Source organism: Colobus angolensis, unplaced genomic scaffold, assembly GCF_000951035.1.
Source record: "Colobus angolensis palliatus isolate OR3802 unplaced genomic scaffold, Cang.pa_1.0 Scaffold212, whole genome shotgun sequence".
Taxonomy (NCBI): domain Eukaryota; kingdom Metazoa; phylum Chordata; class Mammalia; order Primates; family Cercopithecidae; genus Colobus; species Colobus angolensis.
In genome coordinates, this window is record NW_012115289.1 from 1,881,475 (window position 1) to 1,896,948 (window position 15,474).

Below are 15,474 nucleotides of genomic sequence, written 5' to 3' on the forward strand. Positions count from 1 at the left end.
TTCTTCAGTTATCTGTACTAACTGGCTATTTTGGTGAATTGTTTGAGCAAACTGCCAGCAGAATTACACTTCATTCTTTATATTCTTTTAGAAAAATCCAATAATATATGTAGCATATCTGCAGGTAGCATCCACATTTTCTACTTAGGCATAAGGCAACATAATCCTTTTACTAGGTTGTGTGCAAGTTAGAAGATGAACCTGTGATAACTGGGTCTTTATCTGTCTTTATCAATCACCCCCAGAAGGCTTCCCTTGTTTCACTTTATTGAGAGAAGTACAAGGAGGGCAGCAGTTCCTGTATAGACTGCTGAGATTCTGGCAGTGGTGAAAGCCTTGCCTCTTCCCCCATCTTTTATTAAAAAAGGACTTTGTCATGACCAGGTAGTTCTTAATAGCAACTTTTAGCTCATAACATGAACAATTTTAGGTCAAAGAGATATTTCATTGAATATGTGTTTAAAATGTTTAGCAGACTCTTTTCTTTGGAATATGCTTTGCCTAATGAGTATATTTTTCCAAGTGAATTTATCTGTAAAGCAAAGATTTTTTATTATTATTATACTTTAAGTTCTGGTATACACGTGCAGAACTTGCAGGTTTGTTACATAGGTATACACATGCCATGGTCGTTTGCTGCACCCATCAACCCGTCATCTACATTAAGTATTTCTCCTAATGCTATCCCTCCCCTAATCCCCTACCTATTGACAGGCCCTGGTGTGTGATGTTCCCCTCCCTGTGTCGATGTGTTCTCATTGTTCAACTCCCACTTATGAGTGAGAACATGTGGTGTTTGGTTTACTGTTGCTGTGTTAGTTTGCTGAGAATGATGGTTTCCAGCTTCATCCATGTCCCTGCAAAGGACATGAACTCATCCCTTTTTAGGGCTGCATAGTATTCCACGGTATATATATGCCACATTTTCTTAATCCATTCTGTCACTGATGGACATCTGGGTTGGTTTCAAGTCTTAAGCAACGAGTTTTTTTAAACCTGTGTATGCATGACATTTTAGTTGTGCTTTTGAGACATGGCTGTGGTTTCCCATATTAATGCTATTCCAAATTCTTTATGGGATTTGAGAAAGAGGAGCTAGTGATTTAAGTAAGTATTTTTATGGTTATAACTATAGTCAAATCCTTCATCTGTCTGACCTGCAATGATAAAAATCAGCTATTGCTATAAAAGGCACAAAAGTTAGGGACTGAGTGCCAGAAAGTGAGCTGGGAGAAGGAATTCAAATAATATTGAGCATCTACTATGTGCCAGGCTAAATAGAAGACACTTTCTATATTAGCTCATTAAATTATTTGATAACCCATAATTTACTCAAGAAACTATAACTTTGTAAAGAGGGACAGAAAAATTTTTGAACACTATTATAAATGTCTACAAATATTCTTTTTTTTTTTTTTTTTTTTTTTTTTGAGACGGAGTCTCGCTCTGTCACCCAGGCTGGAGTGCAGTGGCCGGACCTCAGCTCACTGCAAGCTCTGCCTCCCGGGTTTACGCCATTCTCCTGCCTCAGCCTCCAGAGTGGCTGGGACTACAGGCGCCTGCCACCTTGCCCGGCTAGTTTTTTGTATTTTTTTTAGTAGAGACGGGGTTTCACCGTGTTAGCCAGAATGGTCTCGATCTCCTGACCTCGTGATCCGCCCGTCTCGGCCTCCCAAAGTGCTGGGATTACCGGCTTGAGCCACCGCGCCCGGCCTACAAATATTCTTAGAAGGCCCAAAGTTTATTTTTTTTCAGTAGGTTATAAAATATAATGCCGAGTGAACACAAGCAGTAACCCACATTCTGTATACCACCTGATGCCAGTTTTAAAAATATGTATTCACATCCAAGGGTAGAAAAAAGGCATAGAAGAAAATTTGACAAATTATCTGTGGTTATCTTCCAGCAGTGGAGATTTACATTTATTTTCGTTTTTGTCGATATAGCTTTCTAAATTTTCTATAGCACATGTACATTTTGTAATTAGAAAGGAGTTATAAAAACATGTGAACAAAGAAGTGAACTTAGTGTTCCTGAGTTTGAGACTAAGCTCTCTAGACCAGTAATTTAACAACCAGAATTTGTACTGGTCATGCCAGTTCTTTGTTTTTGACTACACTGGAATGCGAATACACATTTCTGTCATCCAACAGTACATCGAAATGGTTGAGGTTTTTTTGTTTGTTTTGATAACAGTTAAATGCTGAGTTAAAACCTAATCTAGATGGTCTGTAAGATTGACTTTGGAAGTTATTTAGCAAACGGTATAGAGTTAGGCTGTCTTGGTATGAATTAGGCAGTGAAGCAAAATAATTCTAAATAAATACTGAGTAAGAATTATATTTCAAACATTACTAAAATATAAACTCAACACTTACCTTCATACTTAAATGAGAATTTATGGTGAAATTCCAAATTTTAAAGGCTAATCTGATGATTAGAGTAAATATGTCTGACATTTTTTTCTTGTCAACTATCTAACAGCAGTTACTCTATGTATAGAAAAAATATGTTGTTTCTGTATATTAAGGCAAATATTGAAGGCTTATTAAAAGGCCTTGTCAGGCTGTTTTCAGAGTCAAAGGACTCTGAAATGCCTAATGCTTAAGAAACAGCTGATGGGGTAAGGGAAGTGTAAAATCTTGGGGAGTTTTGGATACTGGTAATGCCATGTGGTGCTGGTAGGTTAATTCCAGTGTTTCTTTCAATGAAATAGGCACTGTGGCATCAGTAATAAAAATTGTGAAGTAGATTATTGAAAATTGACCTGTTTCCTATTTAGTGACTTGGGAAAATGGTAAATTTGGTGGATGTTGAGAACCAATAAATGTTATACTCTTACCTGAAAAACAACTTTTAAAAGGAAACATTATACAGTATTTATTTAGATATTTTACTTCTCCATAGTTCTAGAAGAGTACTCAAGTCTATTAAGTTTTGCTTTGGAGTAAAAGACTAAATTTTCAGCCCTTGATTAGTATATATATATTCATTTCTGCTAATGACAAATTGATGAAAGCATTCCATGTTTTATTGTATGGCAACACTTTTATGTGCTATAAATTAGTTTCTCTCTTCTCTAAATAACTAATAATACATCTTAATTTTTAATTTCCTTTTCTTTGCTTATTTCTCCTGATTTTCCCTTCAGTCCTTGAGAGTCTAAATTTGTGCTGGTCAAACTGGTGGCCATGAGCCACATGTGATTATTTAAATTAAAAGTAGTTAAAATTAACTAAAATTCAAATTTTGGCTTCTCATTTGCACTAGCCACATTTCACATGCTTAGTAACCACCTGTGGCTAGTGACTGCTGTCATTGGAGGTACAGATGATGGTGTTTTCCCTCATTGAAGAAAGTCCTGCTGGAAGGCACTGTTCTAAATTGTCAGGACAAGTTAAAAATTCTTTGGGCATATCTTCCTGTATCTCAGAGTATGCATATGTATTTCCCTTCAACTTTCCTCTTCTATTATTTCATTTTACTTTTCTGTTTTTCAGTTTAAAAGGATGCTTAATCGGGAGCTCACCCATCTCTCTGAAATGAGTCGGTCTGGAAATCAAGTGTCAGAGTTTATATCAAACACATTCTTAGGTGAGGATAACAACGTGCAATTAAAAATGTTTTCTCCAGTTGTTTGCTTGTTTTTATAGGAGGATTGGGGTGCCAACTCATTTTGGAAACCTAACAAGTGTTAGAAGTTCTGTTTGTTTTCATTTGTCATATTAATAATTTGACACTATACGCCTCTGAGTTTTAGAGTTGCAGGTGACAAAGTACATTTTCTTAGTTTTATTTAGGACTTTGGGAATTCTCAAATTAAGGTTATATATTGCCATTTTTTCATAGTACCAAACTGTAAAATATATTTTATAGAGAGATCAATTCATGTATTCAACCAATTCTTATTAAATGCCAGCCATTGTTGGGCAATAGGTGTTGAATGATGAATTAGAAATGATTCCTACCCTCGATGAATTGACAGTCTCGTGGACATCAAGCCTAGTAAACTGGTGGTGGATAAAATACAAATGCTAAATAAAAGTTTGCTAATAATGGCTGAATTTGGTGTCCTGGGACAACTCTTGTACCTCATCCACAGAAAGAAAATGCAGTAAATAAAAGGCAGTAATTTGAATGTATCCTGGACTTACTTTTAAAACAAAATTGCTGTTATATATAGTTAACATATTTATTAAACACTTATGGAACATGTTCTATGTACAAGGATGAGTTAGAGTTGCTTATCACTGCCTTGAAATCGTGGATGAAAGTATGAAGACATGTTAGGTCTTTTACTATAGAACACAATTAGCTTATGTGTGTATTCAGTTATCAGGTAATATTTACAATTCTCTATACTCCCATAAAACCTGGGGACTTAACCCTTATCTCACTATCATACAGAAATAAAAAGTAGCAGAATTAATCTAAGTCATCCAAAACCTGCTGTTTCAACTCCCATGGTGTTACCCATTTCGGTTAGCTGTTAGTTGTATATACTGCTGTTTTCATGACATTTGTGTATAAAGTTTCTAACATTTCAAAGTACATATTGAAACTGGAGTCCTTAGTTGGCAAGAACAATTTTCAGTTCATTAAGTCAATTTCAAATAGGAATGGAATTGATGAACAGTGGAAATAATCACCTGTTGTGTATTCTCTGAGTTGGCTGTCATGCTAAGTCTTGCAACATTTTTTATTAGGACATTGTATCAAAGAGGTAACCATGGAATACATTTGATATTATTATTTTGTAGTGGAACTTATTTGCTTAATTTTGTGTTTGAAGATATCAAATTAAGTCCAATTCAAATGTAAACACTGAACTCTCTAAAAGGAAAATTTTTAGTTGGAAACATTTCCTGGAATATATAATGATCAATTATAATCCTTCCAGTTATGCATATGATGATATAAAAACAGATAGAATAATAAATATAGAACATTTTCTGAATTTCTCAAGATAAACAACATGAAGTGGAAATTCCTTCTCCAACTCAGAAGGAAAAGGAGAAAAAGAAAAGACCAATGTCTCAGATCAGTGGAGTCAAGAAATTGATGCACAGCTCTAGTCTGACTAATTCAAGTATTCCAAGGTTTGGAGTTAAAACTGAACAAGAAGATGTCCTTGCCAAGGTATGATGATTTCAAAGATCAGGATCATAAATATTAAATGATGCCCTTTTATGAATTTTCACTTCTAGTCTTTTGAATAGATAGAAAAGTTTATTAATTGGAGTTTTTTTGTTTTTGTTTTGTTTTGTTTTGTTTTTTTGAAGAAGGGCAGGCATTTTGTAAAGCTCCTTGTAAAGTGCCTTAGACAGGTGGTTTGGTATGTATGTTTTAGGGGCTTGGGAGGTGATTATTTGCATCTTCATTTCATTGTTTGGCCTTAAAGAGTTAGAAATCTGTCATGTCTTCTGGGTTTTAGGAAAACAGTTAAGGTTTTGTGAATAGATTTTATCCATTAAATGCTTTGTGATTGATACTTAAAGTACATAAATATGTTGTAATGTCGAAGTCATAAGGTTAAGCCATACTATTCAGTTTTCAGTACATTTAAGTAAATGTGCCTAAAGTTTGTGTATGCTTATATGGTGTGTCTGTTAACATTTAAAATGGATCATTGTTTAAAAAAATCTAACAATCTTTACACTGAAGTCTGTTTTTTGGAGGATTTTTTTTGTTTTTGTTTGTTTGTTTGTTGGTTGGTTGGTTGGTTTTGAGACGTAGTCTAACCCTGTCGCCCAGGTTGGAGTGCAGAGTGCAGTGGCGCGATCTTGGCTGACTACAACCTCTGCCTCCCGGGTTTAAGCAGTTCTCTTGCCTCAGCCTCCCAAGCAGCTGGGATTACAGGCACACACCACCACACACCTAATTTTTTTATTTTTAGTAGAGACGGGGTTTCACCATGTTGGGCAGGCTGGTTTCAAACTCCTGACTTCAAGTGATCCGCCTACCTCAGCCTCCCAAAGTTCTGGGATTACAGGTTTGAGCCTCCACGCCCGGCCACCTAAAGTCTGTAATTTTTTAATGATTGTGTTCATTGAGTCATTTTACTCTACTTTCTAATTTTTTGGTATCTTTTTATTTTTTTTACTCCAGGAACTAGAAGATGTGAACAAATGGGGTCTTCATGTTTTCAGAATAGCAGAGTTGTCTAGTAACCGGCCCTTGACTGTTATCATGTACACCATTTTTCAGGTAATGTGGTTGAGCTCTATTACATTTCTTTTGTTTAGGAACTTAATGTCCAGTCTGTAGCTTGTGCATACATTTTGTCTTTTTTAATATTCCCCATCTTTTGCTTATTTTTATATTTTTATCCTTATTTGCTCCTTTGCCAAGGGACAAGTAAAGATACAGAAAGGTGGAGTGTGTATAAACCACAAATACATCAATTTTGTTATTTTTTTGCATTTAAGATAAAGATATAATATAGCCAAGTTGAAGCAATTTATTAAAATAATAATGTAGACATTATCTTAGTCATCTGAACCTGACTGGCATAGAGAATGGAGTACTAACTTTAAAAAAATGAATAAAGCCCCTGCTGGCTAACCTTAGAATGTAGTTTTTTCAGTCACTTTCTTGTGTCCTGCTTCTTTCTCCATATCTATTTCGCACTCTTATTGACGCTTTGCTCCAGCTCAGGGTGGGATTTAAATGAGAAGTTGAGGATGTTGTAGATACCTTGGGACTGGAATGGGAGACTCCAGCCCTAGAGAGGACGTTGATTTTCAGTTCGTGTGATGCAGGGGTTGAATTAATAGTGCTTGACTGGAGCTGCCTCCATGATAATGGGACACAGAAACTTTTAGAGTTGGCACCTCATTCCTGACACCATACAGCTAGGGCGTAGTATTCTTGGGTTCCAGCAGGACAACCCAACTTTGGTTTTGTCCCAAAGTCCCTGGATCTTCTCAAAGGTTCCCATTTTCCTCACTAGACATGTGAGAGTGCAGTTGCCATTTCCAGGTTATCCATTGGCAACACTGATGTGTGTGTGTGTGTGTGTGTGTGTGTGTTTTAAACATACTCTATGGAGAAATTGTTTACATAAAGACAAAAATGTTAAAATGATTTTTTTCCCTACAGGAACGGGATTTATTAAAAACATTTAAAATTCCAGTAGATACTTTAATTACATATCTCATGACTCTCGAAGACCATTACCATGCTGATGTGGCCTATCACAACAATATCCATGCTGCAGATGTTGTCCAGTCTACTCATGTGCTATTATCTACACCTGCTTTGGAGGTAAATCTGTTTTCTGAAATTTCAAGAACACTAACTTGCCACTCATAAAGGTCTATTAAACTTTTATCTGAAGGGTTTTCAATGGAGAAACTAATTGTATTCATTGGAAGTACAATGTATTGACTTATGGGGGAAAATGCTGTGGTGAATAGACAGTCAAGTCTTTGATGGATTTTGCTTGTGAAAGTTGGTCACAGATTTAATGATTCATCTGTTTATCATGTTGCTTCTTTGAAATGATCCACTGGACGTTTCATAAAGCACATCTGGCTTATTCACTTTTTGTTAATTTGTTTTCTTGAAATGTAGTCTGACGGCTTTTATTTATAGGCCAAAGAACATTTTATAAAACATGAGCAATATATTGATATTTTTCATAGAATATATTAGAAGGAAATACTTTAATTTTTCTAAATCCTAAGAAGTTATTTCGTTAGTTGTTTACTAAAGCAATTTGATTTTCTTAAAATATATTTTTATTTATGTCTGGAGGCATTTTTGGTTGTTACAACTATCACATTTTTAGTGTACATGATACTGGCATCCTGTCGGTAGAGGTCAGGAATTCTGCTAAAAATCCTACAGTGCACAGGACAGCCTCCCACGCAGTTATCAGGCCCAAAATGTCAATAGTGCCGAAGGTGAGCCTGGTTTTGAGGAAAGAAAAGAAAAAAATTGTTCATGTCTTACTAATTTTATGTACATTTTCAGAATATTCTTAGACAAATACTTAGAAAATAAACTATTATTTTCTTTTAAAAGAATTTCAGAGTTTTAATATTTTAAAAAATACAGTGAATAGAAAACATTTGATCATGAGATGTAATAAAATTAGATAAAATGGTTTCTTCCAAGATTATACTTTAAAAGTTCATAAGTATCTAAGACTCGCCCTTGACACATTATAACACATTTTGAAGCTCCATTTTGTTTTCCATTTAAATGCTAGAGATTTCTCTTTTGTTTATACTTTTAATTCATATCATTGTAGAATAGTAATATTATCTATATTGTCTGATTTTCCAGGCCGTGTTTACAGATTTGGAGATTCTTGCAGCAATTTTTGCCAGTGCAATACATGATGTAGATCATCCTGGTGTGTCCAATCAATTTCTGATCAATACAAGTAAGTAAACTTTATTTTTGCAGAACACATTTTTCCTTTGTACATTTTAGAATGACTAAGGGTCTTTGTAAACTCAGGGTGCTTCCAGAGCCATAATGTTCTTTTGAGATGTGTATATATGTGTTTTAGTGATAGTGCATGTTAATGTAACTTAACTGAAAATTATCACTATATCCCTTGAGGCGTGTGATATTTGAAAAATGTGTTCCAGTTCTCTTTAAAAGTAATATATTGCTGTGTTACAAGGGTAATTAAAAATGAAAGTGTGCAGAAAGATTTAGAAAGTTACATTGGCCCTAAAGTTTTAAATTTAAAAAGTTATGAGAATTAATGCTAAGTGTTCCTCACTTTATGTAGGTCGTCATTTAATCCTCTACAGAGGCCATAACTTCCTCCTCCATACCCAGCCCCTTTTCTTGCCTTTTTAAAATCTTCTAATAAGGGTAACAGGAACTTCTCTCTTAATATTTTTTCAACTATTTAGTTTTTTCTCACTGTTAACATCACATCTTACAAGAAGTCATCAGTGAATTTGGAAATATAAGGAATGGTAGAGACTGTTTAATATGGAGCATCCCTGACATTGCTGCACAGAAAGCCTCTGTAGGGAATGTTTAGGTAATGCTTAGTAAAGAGATTTAGGTTTATAGAAATTCTGTTTGGTACTAAGTGAACTATGACTTAATTCCCTCCCATATGGTAGATTAACATCATAAATTCACTTTTATATATAAAAACTATGCAAAGTTGTTGAAACTGTTGTATGTTTAAGAATCCGCCTTTTATGTTTGCTTGAGTCTGTGGATGATAGTCTTCTCATGCCTATAGCAATCTAGCTGTAGAATTATTTATGTTTTTACCATTCATTTCCTGTACTTTGCTGTAGCTAGATTTAAAGAAGGAATGTAAAGGTAACCTTGCTTTGAGAGATTTAATTCAGAGTTTTAGGATTATTCACCTATTTTTATATCTTGTAATGGCCTCTGGACTATCCTATAGCAAAATGTACTCTAGTGACTCATCCATGTAGAGGACTGGAAAAGTCAGGGATTTCCTGAGATGTGTGGTTAGTCAAGTATTTCTTTTAGAAGTTTAGTTTAGGGACTTATTTATCCAGATTAGACAGGATAATATTTCATGTTCTACCTACCTATGAGTACCTATAATGGGGTACTTTTAAAACTCATCAAAGCATACATATAAATATTAATACATATTGGATGCAGCTGCCTGCATTTACATTGTATCAGTGGGGAGGGTTCATGATGTCCTTTCTAAGAGCAGGGAGGTCATGCAATACAGTGCATGCTGCATGCTGGCACTTTACATGAGCCTGGCCTGATTTGTTATTTTGATGCTTATGCATGTCTTGGGATATTCTGAATTTTATTAATTTTTAGTAAATATATAAAACGTTTAATTTTTGTGTTTAAGATATATATATATATGTATATGTGTGTGTGTGTGTGTGTGTGTGTGTGTGTATATATATATGTAATCACCAAACATTCAGACTGGTATGTTTTCTTTGCATTCTATTACATACCATATTATAATGTTCCCTTAGAATTAAGAGTAGATTTAGAGAACAAATTAAAACAACTGATAGAAAAGTCACTGTCTTCCAAGTACTCTGATATGTTTTTTAAGAATAATGAGGACCTGCTCTATTGTTCATTCTTTTGAGCCCTTAAAGCAGCAGTCCCCTGTGTTTCTGGCACCAGGGACTCGGTTTTGTGGAAAACAATTTTTCCATAAACTGGAAAAATTGGGGGAGTAGGGAGAGAATGGTTTTGGGATGAAATTGTTCCACCTGAGATCATCAGGCGTTAGTTAGATTCTCATAAGGAATGCACAACTTAGATCCCTTGCATGAGCAGTTCACGGCCTGTGGGTGGATCGGGGACCCCTGCCTTAAAGGGCACTTGGGCTTTGGCTAGCACCTGGAGGACCCTGGTGGGCATCAGGGTCCCTGTGCAGTCTGCCATTTAAGCTAACAAGGCCTCAGTCTACAGATGAATCTGATACTCTAAAGTTTGAGAACCAATGAAATAGTGCAGGAAATTGAAGAAGATAATTTTATCTCCTTAGGATGTCAGTTTAAAGTCATTTTGCTGGTGACCTGCCTGGGATGGAAGGATAACGAATCCTGCTTCTGCAAATTCTTTGTTATTTAGTAATATTGCGATGATCTCCTTTCTGTGTGACCAAAGCGACATAGGGAAGTTCACAGTTGCCAGAGTAGCTTTGGATTGCTAAGGTTTTTTTGAGAGTGAGGTATGATGAGGCTGTGTTATTCCTGAGGGAATGAATCAGCATTGTCACTTTGTACAGGAAAGTATCTCAGGGTTGCTCAGAGCCCCGGGGCATTATCAAAATTACTGCCTTAGTTAGCTTAGTTTGGCTAGGGATCATATAAGACAGAATTATCTTCCCAGCATGCAGTAAAGGAGTACTTCTAATAACTTGTACACTTGTAATATGTAGCCTCATGAAATATTTTATCAAAATTTGTGCTTATTTTTAGTTTGCAGTAAACCTTTTTTAAATTTTGACTTTTTATATTTTATCTTTTATGGATGGCTTGAGCATCCGTTTGTCAAGCCAGCACATTCTCAGCTCTTGGCTCAGAGCTGGAGCTGCCATCCTGTCCAAGGCCTGCAGCTGAATCCATATTTCTCTTGATAAAGAATTCTAAAGACCTCCGATTATCGAATTTATAAACCCATAGTCGGTTACTTGTCTTACTTTAAGGAAGCTACGGAAGCACTGAGAGCTTAAGGCACATGAGGGGTGCTGGGAATTCCCGTGGCTGGTTCCCAGTGCAGTTAAGCCTCCTGCTTCTTACATGGGCTCTTCATTTTTCTTATTGCAGTTGTTTTAGCTTTAGGTGCCACATGATTTTATGCTAATTGTATTTACACTCACTGAAAGCATGCTGGAGGTACTGCAAGCAGAGAGAGCCTTTCTACCTGGTAGAGTTGGTTAAGCTATACTAAATGATTTGAGTGTGGGGACTGTGAACAGGATTTAGAGAAATTGAAATTTCAGGTAGGAAGCTGCATAAATATTTTTTTAAGGACAATGCATATAAATAAATCCATAGACCAGGTGCAGTGGCTCACTCCTATAATCCCAGAACTATGGGAGGCCAAGACAAGTGAATCACCTGATGTCAGGAGTTCGAGACCAGCCTGGCCAACAAGGTAAAACCCTGTCTTTACTTAAAAAAAAAAAAATACAAAAACATTAGCCAGGCATCGTGGTGCACGCCTGTAATCCCAGCTACTCAGGAGGCTGAGGCAGGAGAATCGCTTGAACCCGGGAGGTGGAAGTTGCAGTGAGCGGAGATCATACCATCGCACTCCAGCCTGGGCAACAAGAGTGAAACTCCATCTCAAAAAAATACATAAATAAATAAACAAATCCATAAAATGTAAATAGCATCATGAAATTTTGAATATAAAATGCTGGAGGGTATTATTTAACTTAGCTTTATTTTCTGAAAAAAATAGTATCAAAAGTACAGAATATAGCATTAAATTTTACTTGGAAAATGAATTATTTTTGTTAATAGCAAAGATGCCTAAGTTTGGGGCAGAAAGATTTATTCACATTAGTGATACATTCAAAGCATGTGGTTTTTGGTTTCCAAGAGCAGAGGCATTTCATTATATTAAGGTTAAGATAATCTATCTGTCAGTATACACTTTTTTATTTCTCTACTCTTATTTTGAAATTAAAATTTTCATAGCTACACTAGTAGATTATATGTAGAATTTTATTTTTCTGTATAAACCCACACCTTCAAAATAAGGATAAACTCATTTTTATCAAATGTGATTATATAGATATAGCTACAGAGATTATTTTATTTAACAAAAAGGTACTGCAAGCCTACTAAATATTATAATAAATATTGTTCCAGGCACTCGGAACACATGGGTGGACTAGATAAATCCCTGGCTCTTAAGAGCTGGCATTCTGCTAGAAAAGGCGGAGCATGATAAGTGAATTTGTGGCATGTGATAGTACTAAGTGCTATGGAGGAACATAACGCAGGGTGAGGGCAGAGAGAGTGGATGAGTGGAGTGATGAATGAGGCAGTTTCCTTGGCAACTAAATATTAAGTTAAAACCACCACTTACCTCTGTCATTTCATGGAGAAATGTTTGTTTCTGAAGTCCTTTTGAAGACTTATGTTTATTTCACTTGTAACTTAGAGACATGGTGTAGCATGCTGTCATTTTCTAACTCAAGGCTAAGCCTAGCAAAGCTGTAAGAACAGTGAGTATAAGTCTTACTTACAGGATACATATCTATAGTGTCTGCCCCAGTCTTAACTGTTTCAGCTCCAGGTCTTAATGTTGGCTGTCATCTGCCATATGGACTCCATCATAAGACACAAAAAGGCACAAAACCTAGTGGGCTTAGTTGGATTTTGGAGGCAATGTATTCCTTTGTGTGTGTTATTCTGGCTCATTTACTAAGTGAGCTGAAAAGCTGCTAGTTTAAATGGGGCACAGAACAAGAGAGTGTCAGAAAAACTCCTAGTTTTGAGTGGGGCTCTGCAACAGGTCCAGCATACTGTGCAAGCTGCTTTGCACATGGGCCACATGACCCAGCAGATTTAATGGTGCTTGGAATGTCAGTGGCAGATAGGAATGTTGTTTGGAGCCTTTGATAGAGCCCTCTGTGTGAATCACAGCACAGACTCTGGAGCAAGACCCTGCCATCATCCAAACAAAGATAACTACTCTTCTTTTGAGACACAGATATAGGCCTGCTGCTGGGCCTTAGGAGATACTGATTGACCATGGGCCACCAAGTTTCCATGTGGTTTGAGCTGTCTGCCCGTCATAATAGGGAGTTATCTAATGTGCCAAGCCATACGTTGGGTATGTGCGACATTTATCATCAAATAAAAGTGGTGTAATACACGATCTATCAGGTCCAAGCAGACACTGAAGGCACAAGCTACATAAAGAAGTGGTCCTAATGCCACTCCTATTAATTACACTGCTGTCTTTCTTCCAGCCTACACATGAGGTCGCATGGAAAGTTCTCTGCAAGTAGTTTACAGAGGGCCTTGTTTACAGATGATTGTGCATGATATGCAGGTACCACCGGAAGTATACAGCTGCAGCAGCACTACTGCCCCTCTCTGGGACATCCCTGAAGGACAGTGGTGAAGGGGAGTCTTTCCAGTGGGAAGAACTTTAGGCAGGGTGATTGGTTGTTCACTTTGCTTGGAAGAAGGAATGGCCATATGCGCAATTATATACCAGTTCATGGGCCATAGCCAATGATTTGTCTAGATAGTCAGGGACTTCTTAGAAGGAACATGATTGGAAATTGGAAAACTGGTGAAAAAGAAATTTGGGGAAGAGATATGTGAATGATCTCTCTGAATGGACCAAAAAGTAAAGCTATTTTTGTCTCATGTGAATACTCACCAAAGTGTGACCTTGGCAGAGGAGGATTTTAATAACCAAGCGAACAGTATGACCCATTCTGTAGATACTAGTCAGCTTCTTTCCCTAACCACCCCTGTCATCACTCAATGCGCTAAGAACAAAGTGGCCATGGTGGCAGGGATGGAGGTTATATATGGGCTTAGAAGCATGGACTTCCACTCACCAAGGCTGACCTGGCTATGACTATTGCTAAGTGCCCAATCCACCAGCAGCATAAACCAACACTAAACCCCCATGTAACAGCACTTTGGGGGGATCAGCCAGCTACCTGATGGCAAGTTGATTACATTGGACCACTTCCATGGTGGAAAGGGTAGCATTTTGTCCTTAGTGGAAAAGGCACTTTCTCTGGAAACAGATGTGCCTTCCCTGCACAGTTTTTCTGCCAAAACTATGGTATTGCATACAGCATTGCCGCTAACCAGGAACTCACCTTACTGGCAAAGAAGAGCTGCATTGAGCTCATGCCCATGGAAATCCCTAGTCTTACCCTATTCCCTAACATCCTCAATCAGCTGGTTTAATAAATTGGTGGAGTGGCCTTTTGAAGACTCAGTTACTCAGCTAGGAGGCAATACCTTGCAGGGTTGGGGCAAGGTTCTCCAGAAGGCCAGAAAGGCCATATATGCTCTGAATCAGCATCCAATATGTGGTGCTATTTCTCCCATAACCAGAATTCATGGGTCCAAGAATCAGTAGCTGGAAATGGGAGTGTTACCACTCATAATTACCCCCAGTGACCCACTAGCAAAGTTTGCTTCCTGTCCCTACAAATTTATGTTCTGCTAGCCTAGAGGTCTTAGTTTCAGAAGGAGGAATGCTTCTATCAGCACACACAACAGTGATTCCATTAAACTGGAAGTTAAGACCTAGCCACTTGGAGCTCCTTATACATCTGATTCAATCATCCAAGAAGGGAGTTAGTTACGGTGTTGACTGGGGTGACTGATCCTAACTACCAAGGGGGATTTGGATTACTACTCCACGACGAAGGTAAGGAAGAGTATGTGTGGAATAAGGAGATCCCTGAGGGCATCCCTTAATATTACCATGCCCTGTAATTAAGGCCAGCACAAAATAACCCAATCCAGGCAGGACTACTAATAGCCCAGACCCTTCAGGAATGAAGGTTTGGGTCACCCCACCAGGTAAAGAATCATGACCAGCTGAGGTGCTGGCTGAAGGCAAAGGGAATACAGAATGAGTAGTAAAAGAAGGTAATTATAGCTATGACCATGTGACCAGTTATAGCAATAAGGACTATAATTGCCATGAGTATTTTCTTATGAATGCATGTATATGTGTATATACATATATTAAGCATATATCTTCATTTATATAGCATAAGAGGTATTAACTTTATATTAGTATTTAAGTATTTATTTTATATCATAGTATTTAAGTTATAGGATGTCAGGATAAGAGTAAACATTACTCAAACTTTACTTTCACTTCTGGGGAATGTGTTAGTGTGTTTTTGGTTGTATGCAGGATAGTTATAGCATTTTGGTAGAATTATGACCTTATGGAGATTAAATATGGTTAAAGGAGATGCTTATGGGTACCAGGGTGACAAGGAGCAGAATTTGTAATGGTTAATTTTAT

At 37.0% G+C, this 15,474-nt stretch overlaps 1 protein-coding gene across 8 annotated transcripts in view; it reads left to right on the forward strand.

Moving 5' to 3' along the window:
* The window catches only part of PDE4D (phosphodiesterase 4D, cAMP-specific), a 1,579,839-nt gene that overhangs the window by 1,551,938 nt on the left and 12,427 nt on the right, over positions 1-15,474 (forward strand). For all 8 annotated transcript variants that reach the window (XM_011942896.1, XM_011942894.1, XM_011942897.1 and 5 more), the window contains 5 exons: positions 3,501-3,594; positions 4,967-5,139; positions 6,109-6,207; positions 7,102-7,266; positions 8,293-8,392. In XM_011942896.1, coding sequence (XP_011798286.1) covers positions 3,501-3,594; positions 4,967-5,139; positions 6,109-6,207; positions 7,102-7,266; positions 8,293-8,392 — 631 coding nt within the window. The remainder of the gene's footprint in view (positions 1-3,500; positions 3,595-4,966; positions 5,140-6,108; positions 6,208-7,101; positions 7,267-8,292; positions 8,393-15,474) is intronic.